Source organism: Sinohyriopsis cumingii, chromosome 17 (genome assembly GCF_028554795.1).
Source record: "Sinohyriopsis cumingii isolate HCF-2022 chromosome 17, ASM2855479v2, whole genome shotgun sequence".
Classification (NCBI taxonomy): domain Eukaryota; kingdom Metazoa; phylum Mollusca; class Bivalvia; order Unionida; family Unionidae; genus Sinohyriopsis; species Sinohyriopsis cumingii.
The window spans coordinates 37,652,345-37,672,612 of NC_142977.1; the positions used below are offsets into that span (position 1 = coordinate 37,652,345).

The 20,268-nt window shown below is 34.0% G+C and overlaps 1 protein-coding gene across 4 annotated transcripts in view; it reads right to left on the reverse strand.

The window, feature by feature from the left end:
• The window catches only part of LOC149778444 (signal transducer and activator of transcription 1-alpha/beta-like), a 164,515-nt gene extending 146,804 nt beyond the window's left edge, over window positions 1-17,711 (reverse strand). The window contains exons 1-3 of one of the 4 annotated variants that reach the window (XM_089939280.1): window positions 17,659-17,711; window positions 12,427-12,670; window positions 6,909-7,071 (exon numbers count right to left, since the gene is read on the reverse strand). In XM_089939280.1, the coding sequence (XP_089795406.1) occupies window positions 6,909-7,071; window positions 12,427-12,632 (369 nt within the window). In that variant the 5' untranslated portion in view covers window positions 12,633-12,670; window positions 17,659-17,711. Of the gene's footprint in view, window positions 1-6,908; window positions 7,072-12,426; window positions 12,671-17,047; window positions 17,445-17,658 lie in introns of those variants that run through there. The other 3 variants (XM_089939279.1, XM_089939278.1, XM_089939277.1) reach the window with 3 other exon arrangements.
• Between the last annotated feature and the right edge of the window lie 2,557 nt (window positions 17,712-20,268).

Below are 20,268 nucleotides of genomic sequence, written 5' to 3' on the forward strand. Positions count from 1 at the left end.
ACAACAACAAAATGAAGTTCCAAGAAACAGGGAAGCTTGTATTTACTGGTACATTCAATTTCATATTCACCTCAACAAAGGTTTGTAATGCTGTATTACATAATTTTGTGCAAAACTTGGGAATTTTAGCTTCTTTCAGAACAGTGAAATTCAGCTGCATGTCACTACAGGTCTATGACATCATGCCAATGTCAATCATGTTACAACCGTGCCATATGAATTATTTCAAATCACATAACATCAGGTTATCCAATGAAAATATATTTCTCAAAGTAATCATTGTGCCACAAGATGCATCCCAAGGCGATGTATGTGAGCTTGAATGTTGTATAAGGCTGCTTGTTTATGTAACATAATATCTAACTTTGCATTTGAAATATTTTACTCCTTTTCTTTGCCTTCATTTTTATTTTGTAATAAATTTGTTTGCTTTTTTTTGTGTTATCTAAACTTACAGGATAGCACTGACTGCAATGGTGGACAGTTAACCGTATAAATACAGAAATACAAATCTCAAAGGAATCACAGTTGCATGAACTTTAATCAGGCTTGGTATTTATACATTTAATTAATTCTGAAATACCAATGAATGGTTGACCAGAATACTCTCTTTGTCCGACCAACATGAACACTGTACTATTATTGAATTTAAGTTTTTGGATTGAAAATCATTTATTCCAGTAACACTTTCGCAGCTCCAATAATCTGATATACTTCATAATTTTAAAATTCATTATCATCACCGCTGAATGAATTCATCATCTGAACATGAACCGTGATGGGGGTCAGCCATTGGGGTTTTCTAGGTCACCCATATTTGAAAAAACTTTCCTGATGAATGCAAGGTTCAAGCTAAGACAAAATGCTTGTTCCAAGCACAATATGCCAATCAAATTTAGTTTAAAAACCACTACTGGTGTCAGGCACAATAAGCCAATCAAATTTAGCTTAAAAACCACCAGTGATGCCAAGACGTTGGGTAAACTGTATCCTATCTGAAAAACAGATGTCACAACCAGCACTAGATATCTCTATTGGTGTGACTTATGTCAAAATAAGCACTTTAAAGAATAGTCAAATAAATGTGTATAATGCGTAGAGTACATTTTCATATGTTTGACTTTCAACAAATTTGCAGGAGTTCTCCTGCATCAGTGACAAAATTTAGACTAACATTCTATACAAATAAATGTAGTAAAAGTAAGTGTGACGATGTTTTGAATATATTCTAAAATAATGTAAGCATTATACAACATACAAGAATGAAACAAGAAACAAGACTGGAATTATTATTTTATTTTATGAACACTTCATAAAATTGAAGATGTCATGAAATTTCTCTGTTGACTGTTGGATTCTCTAATGAATGCCTACATCACTCAAGCAATTTGTATGACCATTCATTTTTAGTAGTAGCAATATCAATATTTGAGTCATGTTAAACATCAGATCAAGACCCAGCTTAAAATAGCACCAAGTTGGCAATAGAAGTCTTTCAGTGAAAAAGATATGCAGATAAGAGGAATATTATTAATATTTTAAAGGTGGCCATATTAGATTCCAAGGGTCACCATTTTTGTTTAGAACCAAGTAAACATAACAAGACATCTTTGTGAAAACCCCATGACATTATGACAATCTGTTCAGAAGAAACACTAATAACAAACTCTTTTTCACAGTGGCCATTTTAGATGTAAGATGGGTACCATTTTCATTTAGGACCAACAGCATAGCTAGAAAATGCATAATTCTGAAAATAGTGTGAGTAAATTGATTCATCAACACATATAAATCTTCTGCTTATTAGCATAAATTGTACTAAGCTTCACTGCAATCCACTAAAACCTGCAATAGTAACTGCATTCACAAAATTCTGTCATAAGCTGTGAATCAACAAGAGAAATAACAAAAAGGTACTTTCAAACAATGATCATTATATATATATATATATATATATAGTGGGACCCCGCTATAACACTGTAGTTGGGAGCCATAGAATCCAACCGTGTTATGAACTGAACCGTGTTATAAGCAACCATGGTACAGTACCAACACATTTGTGGAATCATGGGGGGAGGGTAATAAAAGCGGGTGCGAAAATGCATGCTTCATTGGCACAATTACCATTTTAGATCAATGTATATTAAATGAGAAAAACATCTGCTGTGATAACAGAAATTGCATATATAATATATTACTTTATTCAGAGAACCATGCATTGGTACATACACGTGTATAGTTTATATATACATGTCTAATCTATAGCATGAAGAGAATATCAACACCGTGTACTCACTAGCGAATCTCATAACATATATTGAATCCACAATACAAGTATTTCCATCGAAAATATCCACACACAGATGTAAAATATTCAATAATTATGTCACAGATCATTATGTGATTGAATTCAATGGAATTTTTTTTTACAAATTACGTAACGGGTGTACGTAATGAATGATGAAACAGTACGTCCAAAGGTTAATTAACAGTGTCTGTATACATTTCATACCACTACATTTCTCATCCATCAATTGTAATACATTATTATTGTCTGAAAAACTGTGATTTTCAGCTGCTTTCTGCTACTGTCATGTTTGCTCTTGGCAAAGTCAATTATAGTTCTCAGCTGAAGAATTCGAACATAGTCGATATCTTGCGTCTCCATCCATCTCAAAACCTTTGACTGCTTCTGTTGCTATTGGTGGACTATCCTCAGGTATGGTGTCCTCACTGTCATCATCAGAAGCATCACCATCGTCAGCATCACAATTGGTGTTATTGAACTTAATATTTTTAATAATTTCTGCATCCGAAACGTGGTCTGCAACTGGGCAGTCATTATCAAAATTGAGCCATTCATCAACACTTTCACGTGACTGCATCAGCTTCCCAAATGCCCTTTCTGCCTGGAACACATCATTCTCAGAGAATCCATCAAATAAACTACTGTCATCATCACTGATGTTGCCTCTGTTTTCCTGTGTAATAGTAAATGTTGCCCCAAGTCCTTTCTCCCAGCAGTTCTCAATGCAGCATGGCATAATGGCATCCCAAGATTTGCTGCCAAGGTGTCTCCTGCTAGTCTTGCTTTTTTCCTCAGCATTCCCTCACTTTCATGCATACCCACAACCATCCCTCTTAATTTTGCTTCTTCCTTCTTCCATCCTTGAACTGTTGATTCATTCACACCTAAATCTTTAGCTACCTGTGATTGTTTAACACTGGACTTAATCCTGTCCAATGCTTCAGTCTTTTCTTTAACAGTAAAAGCTTTACGTTTCCGTTTCCCATTTTCCATTCTAAATGTCCACTAATTAACACTTTTACTCCTATTGGTTTGAAAGACTACAGCAAGAATAATTGTCATTAAACAATGAGGGTATATCTGCAGGAAATGGACAATATTATTTACTAGTCAACAGATTGCATAAAACAACACCGCCAAGTCACGCACACATGTTGGCGGCTTTTGTTTCTTTGATGTATTATAAATCGTTGCCCCCAATTTGAACAAGTTTAGCTCGGCAGTTGACTTTGATGATGAGCAATGTACTTAAATTAATTAATTAATAAATTCTTGCGAGAATCGTTTATCGACCACCGCATTGGTTGTTGCTTAGTTGTGTATGCAATTTAGAGAACATATGTCGGATATTATTAGAGCAACGATTGTATACGGAATGCATTTAAGACAAACACAAAGTAGACATGATGGTTTCATTGCTCAAGGACCAGTAATAATAATATTAACACTTATGAGCTGTCATTTTTCAACAATAAACAAAGATCAAAGTTCTCAAAAGGCCCAGCCACTGGTTCGGATACTTGTATTTCCAATGTTTATTTTGGCACAAAACTATAAGAAATTGGTTAAATTTTTAAATTTTAGGAGCCACACAACGCTTATTTTATATTCGAATTTGTGTGTGATTTCCTCCCCAAAATGATAATAAATTTTCTTTTTCACACTTTTAAGAAAAGTACGAGAATAATACATGTATATGATATTTCAGCCACATATTCAAATTTATATGCAATCTCTTCTCGAAAATGATAATAAAACTTTTTACGTATTTTATTTTTCATACTTATAAGAATTTTTTGGTTTTTGAGAAAAATACCTGTAATAAAATACCTGAAATTTTGGGAGCCATGCCACGACTGCGTTATATCTGAATTCGCATTATAACGGAGCGCGTTATAGCAGGGTCCCACTACATACATACATACATACATACATATATATATATATATATATATATATATATATATATATATATATATATATATATATATATACACACACACACACACACACACACATACAGTGTGACCTGATATAGCAAGCTTCATTATAACACAAATTCAGATGTAATACAGTCATGGTTACAGTCATGGTGTTGCTCTCAAGATTTCACATGCATGTATTTTTCTCGTACACAAAAAAATATTTTTTTCTTCCTAAAAGTACGAAAAATAACATGTAAAAAGTTTAATACCATTTTCAGGAAGAGGTTGTATACAAATTTTAATATAAAGTGATCGTGCCATGGTCACTAAAATTATATATGCATGTATTTTTCTCATACGCAAAAAAAAATAGTCTTAAAAGTATGAAAAATAATGTGTAAAAAAAAGTCTTTAATGGATCGCACTGGGCTTTGCTAATGTCGCAAATTGCAATGTTATCTTCTTTTTGGCTTCAAAATATATCTGGCAATTTTTTTGTGGCAACTTTGTTAGCTGTTTAAACTTGTTTATACAATCTAGGGCTTAGAGTGGAGAATTTCAAATGCATCATGAAAGGAAGCTGCAAACTTGAACATAAAACGCACTGAAATCTATCCATTGTTACATAAACAAATCCTTTGTTCGTACTGACAAAACATCTTCACAGTGCACTGTTACTTCATAATCCTCCTATGCTGATATCTGGCCTGAGTACTGTATGTTGTTGATCCACTCAAATAATCATGCTATCTGGCTAGCTGCAACTGACCAAACAACAGCTAATTCTTTTTTTAATGTACCAAGATTTTCTTTTTGCTGAAACTTCTGATAAATTGATTACCATTTTTGAATGACATGTCGTTCTCAATAAATACCAAGAAAATGAAAATAAATTCAGTCCCAATCAATATTCTACAATTATTTGATGTTGCCGACAGAGTAACAATAGGCATATGTTTAGTGCTCCAGATTTGTTCTTTAGTGGTAATTTCAATAACCCTTCATTGAAGCAAGCCAACTACAATCTTTAAAAAAGACAAAGCACCTTTCATCAAAGTATGTAAGTATCTAACTTAAATAAATACAATGGAATCAGATGGCTTGTTGCATTTTCCAAAGTGACCAGAAGACATTTATTGTGCCATGAAAGTTTCCTTTTTGTATTGTGCCATGAAAGTTTCCTTTTTGCAGGAAAAACATTTATGTTACGATCGCTACAAATAGTGGCATACAATGCAAATTAAATTTCCAATCTTTTGAAACCATAAATATCTGGCAGACAAGTTATTTTTAATTACAAGATAATAGCTGTCTCTAGCTGACCAAAATCTAGGTCAGTTTAGGTACATGTACATGTAGCATGTAAACAACTATAGCCAGGTCCTAATGTCACCATTATCAAAGTGAATTGTTGGTTGACAATGGGATATAGATCAAACGAGGTTTACCATTCTTTATATATGTCTTATTGGTGTTTTCTAATGGGAGGTGACTGATACATGAATTTTATAACATGCGATCTATACTCGAATTCATGGATCTTTCATACACATGTACGGTACTTTTCGTATTATGAATAATACTACACAAATGAAGTTGTCAACATACAAGTGTATTTCAGACTATTTTTGTCTTCATTTAATCAAAAGCACATACTTTAGCGCCCTCTTTTATTCCCCCCCCCCACAACCCCCGCAATCTTTTTTTGTTACATAATTTGCTTCAGCTAACTGACTTGGATGCTTATAACACAATTCGTCTATAACGTGGTCAGGTTCTATGGACCCCAACTCCAATGTTATAGCGGGGTCTTGCTGTGTGTATATATACGCTGCTTGCACAAAGATTCCATCTTACACTAACAAAATTGCGAAAACAACATGAATTGTTCATATGCACATCTTCAAGTGATGAACATATCATGTACAAAGTTTCATGGTGCTCCACTGAAAACTGTTGGACCAGTTTTCATCAAACAGCGTTACAAAACTAAATCAGGCTCCAAGTCTAAAAATGCAGCCACTATAAACAACATTTTCAGGAGCATAATGATTTGGTAACAATCTACCATCATCAAATGATGATTGTAACACTTCCTGAGTTTCATGACAATCCACTGTAATCTGTAGCACAAGATGCATTCAAAAGATTCTGTCATACAATGTATACAGTCAAAATGGTGAATGGCTCTTAAAACAAAGCAAGACATACAATAAAAGTGTGTACAATTTTATGCCATTCTCCATGAAGTTTAGAAGAGATAACAAATTTGTGCTAACAGACGGATGGATTCCGTCAGAACTTGACCAGATGAGCTCAAAATTGCAAGTTTTATGGCAATCAATGAAAATCTTCAGGACTAGTTGCACAGATGGCAAAGGACAATAACTGTAAAAGGAAACAGGAACACAGTAATTCATTCACATGCACATTTTCAGGTGACAACTATATTTTTTACCAAGTTTCATGTCAATCAATCAAAATTTTTTGGACTGGTTGTGCTAACAAGATTGTGTGCCAGATGGAAAGACTCAATAATGTAAACACACTGAGTGCACAAGGGTGTCAGATTTAGTCTTAACCATACTGCAAGCAAGTTTGGGATATTCTACAATTGTTTTTAACATTGGAAGACTGTCAATCATGTTATGATCAAAATATTTTGTCCCACTGACCTCAATTTTTCGCTTGATATCCATCAAAGTGAGTTTCTTCAGAGGGTCTGTTTCCATTCCAGCCTGCTCTGTAATTTTCTGAGCTAGTTCCATACATAATTCTTCTTCATGCTGCTTGGCTACTCCATCAAGGCCTTTCATTCTCATTTGACACGCATTTTTTCTGAAGAAGAAACAGGAATTCCTGTACAATGCTCATTCATTCTGAATACGTCTATAAATGTTCCATCCTTATATTTCTAAAGGGGGAAAGTTAATTTATTATCATAAAGGTGAGAGTGAAATGGCTTCAGTGAAGGAAACAACTCATGAAGAAACTCAAAACACAGGAGGAACTATTTCTGTTATTATTGGCATTATTTCATCAACTGTTCGTAAAATCTTGATAAAAATCATTTGAATGGCAGAAAGGTTAGCGCAGGATGGGTCCAGCATTTTTTAATCAGAAAAGTTTGCAAAATCACCTAATAGCTACTCAACAAATACGAAATGAGTAATCAGAGATGAGCATGCCACAGGTGAGGAAATATGGATATATTCCTTGAACTTTTGAGAGAAATTAATAAAGTTTGTATCACAGAAAAGAAGCAGAGGCCACAAATTGTTTGACGTAGAATGTCAAAACAGTTTTTTTTCAATGCAAAATGATACCTATGCCTGACCCTGCTAGTGTCACTGGACATTTATGTGCCTCCAAAGTACTGTCAAAAGTTTGAATGCTACCAAATAACCTGTCTGTATACAAGTGCCATGGGTATTTGTCTACTCAAGGATACAAAACTGCCATCATTACAGACTTCCTGAAGAGGCACAGCATCCAAGCTTTGCCAAATCCTCCATACAGCCTTGGTTCAGCTCCTAGGGATCTGGTTATCAATGATTTGCTAAAGAGCATGTGATTTGGAAGAATGCCAGACAGCTGGAATTGCAGTTTTCCATTACATGAACAACATGACAAAAAGTGATGAACACAAACTGGTATTTCATTACTAGATAATCAGACTTAGAAAATGTTTAGAGATGAACAGGGAGATGTATTGATGTACTATTCACTAATAATAAAACTCTGCTGTTCAGTGCAATAATACTCAGAACTTTTAAAACACAAGTTTCAGAGACTATCCAAAAAGAACTTCCATGAATTCAAGATCACACCTTTTAACTGCTAATTCTTGAAGTCATCTTTGATATTCACAAATAGTAATATTTTCAAGTTAGCCTTATTTGGACAATAGGTAAGCACCATTTACATTTAGCACAAACTGGTGACCATTAAAATTCATCTAGTTAAAAAACTCATTTTGATACTGTTATGTATATCTATATTTTATGTTACTCCTGGTACACAATTTTATCCAATTTTTATAATTCTTATTCATGGACTATAATATTGTTCTGGAACTGTTATAAATTATTTGAAGGAATTCTGGACAACGTCATCTTGACAATGTCACTTTTCTTGGGGGTCCAGTATATTTTCAGTTTTGAAATTTAAAAGGAACTTTTCTTTCATTTAGGACTTTCATAGACCTTTATAAGGACTAGTTTGGATACACTTCATAATAATGTAAATTCCTCTCACATGTTTTTATTTGTAACTTTGATAATTAAATTGTTTTTAAGTTTTATAAACTTGTTGGTTTTGCTTCTTTTCTGAAATAAGTTTGTGACCATAGAGTCATAACAGACATGACAATCCATTCAAGAGAATTATAACAAGATTTTCGATACATTCACTGTGGTAGTCTTATCTGAGGTCAGATTGGCACCATTTTCATTCAGGACCAACTAGATATTATAATGAGTCTTCTGGTGAAATCCTCATGTTGGTATGACCTTAAATTTAGGAGTAGTGATAACAAGATTTTCATGATGGCTGCCATGGTGGCCATACTGGATATCAGATCAGCACCATTTTCATAAGCCTTGCTGACACAAAACCCACTACTGATATGAATTTACACCTAAAAGAAGGGGCAACAATATTTTCATTTAAGACTACTAAACATCTAACAAGTTTTCTGGTGAAAATCCCATGTCAATATGGCTTCTGTTCAGCAGGAGAAGTGATAATAAGATTTTCAAGATGGCTGATTTTGTGGCCATATTGGGCATCAGATTGGTGCCATTTTCATTTAGGACCAACTAGACTTCATAAGAAATTTTTTTATATAGTGAAAACCCTTAGTGACATCTATTCAGAAGATGTAGTGTTAAGATTTTCAAATTGGCCAATGAAACATTGGAGGAATGTGCGTGTATAAAGTTTCATAGCAATCCTCCTAGTAGTAGACCTGCCAACCCTGATGAGACCATCCCAGTAAGGCAATTGATTTTTTTCCGTAAGTTTGACCAATTTTAGCAAGTTCTGTAACAAAGTATCATAAACTGCAAATATAAAATAGGAAAATGCATTTAAAAGTTATGTATTCGAAACATGCAGCAAAGCAAAACATTATGTTCAACTGAAAAGTTTGTTAAGAACACATAGACATTATTTACCACCAGTACAGTTGAAAAAACTTCAGTTCCAAACCCTATGCAGCTCAATCATGGCTTGTTGTTATTTCTCAACTTAAGTCTTGTTTTTTTTTCTTCATTTCACATGACAACAGAAATCATATCTCCCACCACCAGACATACTCAAATTGACATGTGATATCCAATAAACGTAATTGTCTCCCTTTCTGCTTTTATTCACATGAATCTGAAAATTCTTTTTTATTCTTCTGTGCTGATTATTAACACCTTTTAAGAGGATTAATTTCCATTTCGTCTTCAACATGCATCACTTGCTGGACGCCATATTAAAAAAATTTTATAATCAACAGTTTGATCATGCAGATGCTTTGCATGAAAAATATGTGCAGTTTAAAGTATCTGAGGTACTGCTGTTAAGTCAGTCTGGTTGCCTGACTTATTCCAGTAATTCTCAAGAAATCTGGATCCAAACCAAACGCCAATGAACCAATTTTCGGCTTTTCATTTTTCCATAGTTTTTACTTTTATTCCACAAGTCCATATTATTAGGGTCATTCTCTTAAGACTTGCAACAAAATCGTAAGGGCTGGGAGGTATGAAGTAGTTTAGAAGGAGTATTGCTTGTGACAACTGACAGACGTACAATCAACATTAGACGATTGTAACTGAAGTTGGGGTATAAAAATAAAACCTGTACTGTAATGAGGATGAATGCAAATGATCTATCAGTCCATGCCTGTTTACAAGTTGGAACTTGGCAAAGTGAACTCCTGTTAATGACGTTCGCTCAAATGTATTTATTTTCATACTTTAATCTATTTTAAAATTATTAATGGCAATTTCAATATATTAAGAACTTCCACTTACCATATATATATATATATATATATATATATATATATATATATATATATATATATATATATATATATATACTAACTTTTAAGCTGAGGCTTTTAACTTAAAATTCTATTCATGCAATGCATGGGTTGTCTTATAAGTGTAACATACAAAGAAAATTTAAAGTCATGGGGTATTACTGGAAACTATGTTTTCATGCCATTATTACCATCCAGAAATAAATATAATGTATGCACTACATTATCTGTTTCATTACAGTATTCATTATTGTATCTACATTTAGTCTGAATTTAATAATTTGAAATTACTAAATATTACCCACCACAAAGTGAGGTGTCCATCAACACTGCTCACAATGGGAGTTTATAATTAAGTATATTGCTTACATTTTCATGCAAGTCGGAACAACCCATATCTGTGTAACATTTTGTGTTTTGCTGTATAAACCTCTTTGAGTTTGATGCAATAAAAGTTTTTATGCAATTTATATTTTTATGCAATTTATATTTTTCTTTTTCATAAGCCTAATTTAATTCCCAAGTGATATTTCCCAAGTTATCTGCTAGTCTATGTGGGCTGATAAGCCAGCATCTACTTAGTTTTCTAGCTGACATTTCTTTCACTGAGCCATGAATTTGATACATTTGTTCAGTACCAAGCAAAGTACTACAACTCCTTATGATAATTTGACATTAATCTCCTAGCTTGTAAAAACAGCATCCTCTTACTCTCCCGCCTGACAATTTTTATCAAGCCACAAGATATTCATTTAGTGCCAAGTAAGAGAGGGTGGTTATCTGAACTCCTTGTGATCATGCGACACAAATGACACCCATTCAGTTACATCTTTTAACAGATTTCATAAACTGTATGATCAAAGTGTCACGTACCAATCCCCAAAACACTCGCCACATAAGCACCTACAGATGACAGCAAACACAAAGAATGTGAGAGATATGATTATTACAGCTGATGATCAAAGATTTCAGTACATTATTTGCTATTCAGACGATAAGGATGAATACTTGGGCTTTGCACCAGATGACATCACAAAATGACATTAATAGGATACTGTGAATCACAAAAGTGTGAAGTTTACTTTCTTGGTTTATCTATAAGATGTGTGGAAATAACATATTATTGGATATTGTGAATCAAATCATTCTGGACTACTTTTACCAGTATGTGACCTTGAATAAAATTCATGGATTTATCTTAGAAATGAATTTAAAACGTCAAATATTATGGATTTTTACAGGGAGATCAACTTATAATTAAGTATAAACAAAATGTTTTTTCTGTATCACTATGCAAATCATTGATGATGTTAGCATAAATTCTTCCTAGTTTTAAATATAGCATAGCTCTCAGACAATATGGTAATATATGTTGCCAGGACCATCTCAAATGTTAACGTTCTTGAGATACATCAAAAATGGACATTTTCAGTGTGTGTATATGTGTATGTATTTGTTGTTGTGGGGTTGAACACCATATTTCAGCACATGATAGGTGTGTGTGTGTGTGTATACATACATACATAAATACATCCATCCATACATACATACATATATACATATATTAGAGTACAAATTCCTGGATGAAGTGTTTCCTAAATTCATTTCTTATTTTTTTAATACTTTTTTCATACAAATCATGTTGGGCAAGATAAAATCTCTAGCAGACTGCCCAACTTTCTGGGTGATGCCCTCTAATAAGGACACCCATTCACACACTCATGAAGAGTCATCCTGCTGAGGACACCTTATCTACTCAACGGAGAAAATCCCTTTTAATCACAGACATGGTAACCTCATAAGGTTGCAAGAAGAAAGCCGCAACATGCAACTCCTTCCAAATATCAATATTCTGCTGGTTCATCATAAAAGGTTAATCAAGTTGGTGGGAGAGGGGGAACATGCTTTTGTCCTAAAAGCAGAAGTGACTCTACCACAGATACATTTGGAATTTTAATAAAAATCCAGAACTGAAATGAATATCTTTTTCGTGTGCATCTTCATTCAGTACACTTTAAGACACCAAAATTATACAAAGTGTAAGATGCACTACTTTACCCAGACATAAATAATAACTAGAGAAAGTCCTGTTTACCACACTCACTGTCATTATACAAGCTTAAAACTACTAGAGAATAATCGTGAGTAGCTTTCAGTACCCCTGCTCATGAAATTTTTTGCGCCATGGTTCCAGACACATGCGAACTTCTATGGGTATTTCCCTGCGGTTTATTATATCACTCCAATTTCGGAAAAGCGTCATGCGCTGATTAGTGGTATCTGGCCCTACTGGACTCTGGAGTAGTTGCAGGAGATGTTGTCTCTCAGCAGAGATGGGACTTGCTGGCTCTCCGGATGCAGACATGTTCACTAAATGTCTCACCTCTTCTTCACTATTCGTATCTGAAAACACCAAATACATGTATAAGGCTATATATTTGGGAAAAATATTACATTTATTCTGAATCAATACTGTCACCCTTTAGGGGCTGACCATTTAAGGGGGGGGGGGGTATTTTCTGTTTAAATATATATCCACCCTTGAAATTTCAGACGGCTTGCAAAAAATATTCCGGGTCTGATTTGTGGAATAAAAAAATTTACATTAATTATATTAGATGAAAAATCTAATTATATTGAGGTAAAAAAATAAAATTCCCCCACCCAAATTAAATGGTTGGTCCCCTTGATGGTAGATGGGTTTTTTGTGAATGATACAATAAGCAAATTTGTATGAGAACTCTCCGAAACCCCTCCAGAATGGAAGTTCTCAACTCTCAGCCTTGAGAAAAAGAAGATAGAGATGGAAACAATGGGCATAAGATACAGATGGAAATAATGGGTGTACAAGTGAGAACTGAATCAATCTAATGGTGGCTACAAAAGCATTACAACTCTGTCAAAATCATTCAAACTCTGTCAAAATCATTCAAGCTCTACTAGACAGGCATATATCATTTATATCCAACACTTTAGCCGAGGATGATGTGATTTGTCTGTTAATGGGTTGTCTGCTCATCTGTCTGCCACAACAGGTATATCTCATAAAACAAGTTACAACTGGTAAAACTTCATGAAATTTTGCCCATGGGGTAAACTCTTATGAAAATAAATGTTCACTCTTGGAAGTGATGTTATGTTTGACTCAGATGGGACATACAAGTCACTATAAGTTAATTATAATTTGCATATATAATGCAAAACCCACTTGCCTGACTCCCAGAATAAATTCATTCCAAGAAAGAAAAAAGGTTTGGAGGGCTCCTGTCTAACAAATTGAGAGAGGGATAGCAGATACAAGAATTTTATTTAAAAGTCAGTCATCTGGGTAAAGTACATAAAACACTAGCTCTGTGCGAACTATTTTACCAATAAGGGGTAGTTTTCAGTTTTGAATGCTTAATGTTCTGCAAGTTTTATACCCCGCAATCTCACCACAATAATGTATCATCACCTTTATTTTACATTTATATGTGCTGCATTTTTTTTGTACATAAATGGCTACAGCTTCCTTCATCTACTGCATGTGACAGCTTCTTTCATCTACTGCATGTGTCATTCCATCTTGGAATCAATGTCAAGGTCAATCTCACATTTTCTCACAGATGTAATAATGTGAATATTTGCTGCTTAAATCAAATTATGATAAATATTTATATTTTAACTGTCACTTACATCTTAATTGTGATATTTGTTTTTATCAAGATTGGCAGTATTGTCTTCAGGTGGGTGGGGGTGAAAAATAAAAATTTGTCATTTTAATTTTTTATGCCATTCAAAATGCTTTTACAAAGCACATTTGTTTCAAGGAATGAATGCTAATCATCTATCTGCTATAGTAGCATGCCCTATGCTAAGGACAGTAGTTGCTATGGTAGCATGCCCTATGCTAAGAACAGTAGTTGCTATGGTAGCATGCCCTATGCTAAAAACTGTAGTTGCTATGGCAGCATGCCCTATGCTAAGGACAACAGATGCTATGGTAGCATGCTCTATGCTAAGGACAGTAGTTGCTATGGTAGCATGCCCTATGCTAAGGACAGTAGTTGCTACGGTAGCATGCCCTATGCTAAGAACAGTAGTTGCAAAGTAATCTAGAACAAATCACTGTAAAACACTATTTTCACCATCAACATCAGTGTCACATACTCCAGGATTACCTTAGTACTTAAATTCTGATTGTTTTATAAAAATTGTAACAAAACTTTTATAATTTGTTATCATGTATTATTGGCAACCTTGTTAGAGGTATAAAACAAAGGGGGACTATTCTGCAGAATAGGGCATGCAATCTTGACTTTGGAGTTGTGTCACCATGATTTTCAGGACAGTGGATTCACAATGATTTGTTCTCGATTACTTTGGTACTATCATCATCACGGATATGCTGCCATGGTGGATGGATAACTAGCATTCAGTACTATATCGACAAAGCATGATTTGTGAAACTATTTACAATGGCACAGAGAAAACTGATGAATATTTATATCATATAACACACACACCAACCTGAAGACTATGTTGTTCAGGAGTCCCAAAATGATATCTGAGGGTCCATAGAATAAACTCAGGAGCCCTTACTTTCAAAAGGATTAAAAGGAAAATGAAAAGCACATGCTTATTATTTTAATAATAACTGGACTGAATTCTTAGCCATTTTATAATATCACACTAAAAAGGAAAATATTTGCCACTAAACAGAATATTAAGTTCAAACATAATACTTACATTTTTCAACCTAACCCCTACAAGAATACTAAAAACAAAAACTAAACCACAACAATAAAATTGTGTACAATTAGTTTAAATCCCAAGAAAGATCACTTAAAATGCTGTACAGTTTTTTCCACAATAACATCTCCATTAACACCAATGAAACTTACACAAGTAAACATCTGGCATTACAACGTACTATATATATAAATGTGAAATACCATCAAAAAATTTAAAAAAGAATGAATGAAAAAATGTACCAAGCAGCATATGAGCAAAGAACAACTAATTCAGAATAAACATTAATTAGTACGGAATAAATGTTAATTAGTAAACAGTGTTAAAAGCCTTGAATTGACCGTAAGGAATAAAGGTGGTATATAACATGGGATCAAACGAAAAAAATTATTCTTCGTACATGTATGGACTTACATGTGGCTTGTGAATGCAGGTTGTCAAGGTGATTCACACAAGCTTTATGTACTGAAACTGAAATATCACCAGTCAAAATCAAACATTCATCTCTTGATGGTTTTTGTCCTTTTTTCATCACAAGTCCTTTTCCCAAAAACTGAAAACCAATTTTGCTATCTCTTATTTTTCTGCACTCATTTTTAAAGTCACTAGTGATACTCTTTGTGTGTGTGTGATTTGGGTTTTAATGTAGCTTTAACAATCTCTCAGTCATATTGCTATGATGTCTGCAGTGTGGCAGTTTATAGTGATGTCTAGCACTGGGGCATCCTGCCGCAGACACGTAGCATCATGTCCCACCCAGTCACATTATCCTAACACCAGGCCAACCAGTCGTCACACTAACTCCTAATGCTGAGCACCAAGCAAGGCAGCTGTTTAAGTACCATTTTTATAAGTCTTTGGTATGACTCGGACGGGGTCATAACCCATGACCTCCTGCATCCGAGGTGGATGCTCTAACCACTAGGCCACCAGAGCAGTAGTGATACTGTCCTCTGTAAATCACAGTACTCTGATAGCAGTTATTAGTATAATGACATATCGATGATTAGACAATATTGTCGAAATCTGACTGTGAAAGGTTTTATTCCATTTATAACATCTGCATCATTGCCAAATTCATTTAAATATTGTAACAACAAAATAAGGCATTGTTTATTTGCCAATCAATTGCAGGTGTCTATATATGAACTTCATAGATCGTTGGTTTCTTTGAAGTAAATGGTGTGGCCATCCTTTTTACAAGGTAATTACAATGAATATGGATTAACTGTTAATTAGTCACACTGGCCTCACATCTGTTTACCAAAGTCAAGCCTTTAGCTGCTCTGCAGACTAGCCACTGCTGACCACAAATGAAAATGAGGCACATAATGGGGACATGTTAAAGGGAGAAATGTCACATCTTTTGAGAATTTCGTTCGCATTTGACTCAGAAGCTCGGGTTCCTGAGGGCCCAGGAGGATTTCATCAATGACTGACATTTCTTTAGTATCTGATTACACATAACCTTAAATGGCAATTATTCACTATATTTGGATCTTCATACATCCATGTTCCTTCTGAAGATTATTATTTGTATGCCCCAAGAAGTACATAATCCAGAATCAATGCTAAGTTACATGTGCAATTTTCAATGAGGTCAATCTAAAGATGTGTACCAGTACAAACCCAGTTGCATATTCTGCCTGATGTCACAATGAAAGCAGCGTGCATTCAAAATGCTGTTATTTGTTATAATGGGCCCAACAGCCTCTTTTCTTCACCCAATTTAGTACCTGGCTACCATTGTAAAAGTCCATAATGTTTAACAATTTTCATTTTAATTTTTTTTTTTTTTGTTTTTTTCGTGACATTAAGGTGTAATGCATTCAACAGTCATTACTGAACAGACTTTGGTTATACTACTTTAGCAGTAAAATTTGGAACAACAATTTATATTTAATCTAATAAATGCAGGTCTAGATAACCACAATGACATACACTTCAAATCAGGTCACTGACAGTTCTGTAAAAGTCACGCTCATGGTCACATAAAACAAACTCGATGCCACATGATACAATGATATTCTAAGCTAATGACAGCTTTACCTGTACCTATGCCTGCTGAAGCTTCATATGTAGCAAAGAAATTCATTAATTCTTCTTCCATGTTTAAAATGCAAATGCACACTTTGTTAAACGTTGTCGGTTTTATACTGCTCTCACCTGTTTACTGGGTCTTCAAATTTCCACCTATTGTTGGAAATGTGACATTTCAACGAATTCTCTTCTTACTTCTTGAAAACTAAATAAATATGTGTTAGTTGCTTTTCAGCAAACACATCGTATCTATTATTCGTACACGACGTATGATTAATGCAATTGAGGAACTATCAACCAATCAAAATAGTTCTGACAACCAAAACGAAAGGAAAAATCCGGTTCTACAAAATCTGGAATCGGACCGAATCCGAGATATGGAAGCCTGATTTTGAGAAAGTTAATAGCTTTCGCACACAGGCTATTTATTCCTACAATGTAATATTTATGTATCGGGGGTCAAGGTCTTACATATGTAAATGGCACTGTGTAGCAGTTCCGACGCTGCCTAACAACGGAACGAGAAGTCAAATTTTCATGAATATATCACAAACTTGGCAGCCCATATCGACGCTTTATAACAATTTAACGTCATATTGCTTTAGACGGACTTTACTTACTCTTATGTCTTTTTTTCTAATAAATACAAATTCTCCTTTAAGCAATAGTTCACTTGGCAGGAACCCGGAAATGCCGAAATTGGTTGAGTTGACGTATGCTTCTTTAACGAAACGAAAATAATCTAATAATGGTAAAGAAAGTGTCCGACAGCTTCGTTTCGTTCAAGATCTTTAACAGCATTTTAACCGAATTCGGCAGTCCAGGCATCCCATTCCAGCCAATTCAAATGTAGATCAACCAAACTATTATTGAAACAAAGTTTTCCATATTATTTATAGCTTTAACATAGTTTGTACAGTTCTCTCTCTTAACTAAGACGCATTCCATAATTCATGTCGTTTCTCTTTCTTGGGCTGCTACACACTTCTGGAACGTCTAAAACAGTACATTTGGAATGTCCAGAAATGGTAAATGTATGTAACGGTCGTCTTTGAAGCAGTTCCATACAAAATTATTAAGTTTACACAATTGTGATAATTCTAACATCTAATAAATATGCAATTGTCAAAGTTTTATTTCATTAAGAAACTGAAATATCATGAATTCAGGAATGGGTCTAAGTTAAGAGACAGAAATCTATAAACTATATTAAAAATGTAAATTGATAATGACAACTTCGTAGTTGTTTCAATAATTATGAAATGAAACTGTCATCTAAGAGTAAAGGAGTTCTGCATATTAAAAAAAAAAATTCAATGACTGAGTCTACGCCATGGTACAATATGGTACACAAATCATTTAAGAAAACTTTGTTGTTGTTATTTATTTATTTTTTTATTTATTTTTTTATTTTTCAGATAGATGTACAAATGAAAATAAAAAGATTTCATATTGTAAAAAAACGACAGAAAGTTTCTCGTGAACTAAAATAGACTCTTTTATATTATAACATACAAATGTTTGCTCTTCCTTTTGTCTTATTGATCACTGAACAATTTCCCATCTTTTGACGAAATGAATTTTTAAGTTTGCTTACCTTTTCTGTCCACGAGAAAGTTGTAGAAGAGTTCGTTTTTTCTTCTTCGTCTTCTTCTTCTTCTTTTTCTTCTTCTTCAGACTTGTAACGCCAGACTATGTTCTTCGTAAGTCAGTTCATAATTTCCAGTGTCATGTAGAGAACTTCTGTAATAAATGAACCTCGACTCTGTGGTGCCGTAACGCTTGTTTATTAAATCTGCAGAATGTTTAAGCTTCCAGTCAAGCGAAATTCTCACAACGTTATTGATGTACTCGACGTTATTGTTGGTCCAGCTTTTGTTTTCCTTCTATTAACACGAATTTTTGACGTCTTGGCTTTCAAATAGCATTGCTCGAAATAGTTGTGCCTTTCTTATATTACTGTCTCATGTTCTTCAGAACGGCTTTAGAACTCCAATGTAGAATTGGTGTCAACGAAATCTTCGCTACTAAACAGACATCGTGACTGTATTACGCTCGATTTTTTTTTTCAGATCTTACTATTACAAGTATATGGTCTTAAACTAAGTAACAGAATAGAGCAAAACCCATCAAGTTTGGAAAACTGAACAAAGAATTTATTTCTCTAGAATACAAAATGAAAATTTAAAAAGACCTTTCAGTGTTGTGAATTAAATCCCAAATAGTCATTAACTTACTTTCACAAGTCCTAAGGTATAGAGGATTTTGAATAAATTCCAGTAGTGTTCTGAATGAATTCCAGTCTTGAATGTGTTGATGTACAAGTAGCCTGGAGTAGTGTTGATGTGCTAACTATCTCAATGTATCAGAATGATATAATCCAAAATGTCTCTAAATGAATTCATAATGATCCTAAAATAGCGATTTAGTCCGAAAGTATTGACGAGCACTTTGTAATTCCAATGAATAATTTTTAAAAAATATTCATCTCAAATTAAAACCGAACACAGCTAAAAGACTGATTCAAATGCAGATATTAAGATAGAAATACTTAATCCTCATATTAATAACCTTAGTATAAAAGCCTAAGACACAATCAAAGGACCATGAAGATGGTCAAAAGTTCATTTCTAGAACGTCTTAAGTTGTTAGCAAGACCAGGTATTATACTTAAATTTTAATAAAGAACCTGGCAAAGATCAGGTAGACCATTAATTCCAAGGGAAAAAGCAATGTTCTGGACCCAAATCCAAGTAACATGTCTACCTCCAAGTAATAATCATCCTGAAATATAATCTACAATCATAGACACAAATTAGTAATATAAGATGTTTTCCAAAAACAAAGACAATAAACTCGTACACTTAAATAAAGACAAAGTCAAATCACAGACTACAAATTAAATAAATAACACTAACATGTTTTGGAGGTAAAACCTAGCTCTGACTTTGAAGCGTTTTGTGCAGGTAGCGCGTTACAGAAGGAGGCAGGTGTTGTATAACCTTGGTCTGTTTCGTCGTCTGCGCCGAATTCCATATTTTCGTATTTTCACATTTTAATATTCTCTACATCACTGTCAAGTTCTGACTTCACATCTTCCAAAAATACTTTGTAAGTTTTATACGATTCCTCTTTGTGCAGAGATATTTAAGAAAGAGAAGATGTTCGTTTGTATTTTTCCTAACATCTCTATACTTTTTATATATCAATGTTTACATTCAAGTTTCCAA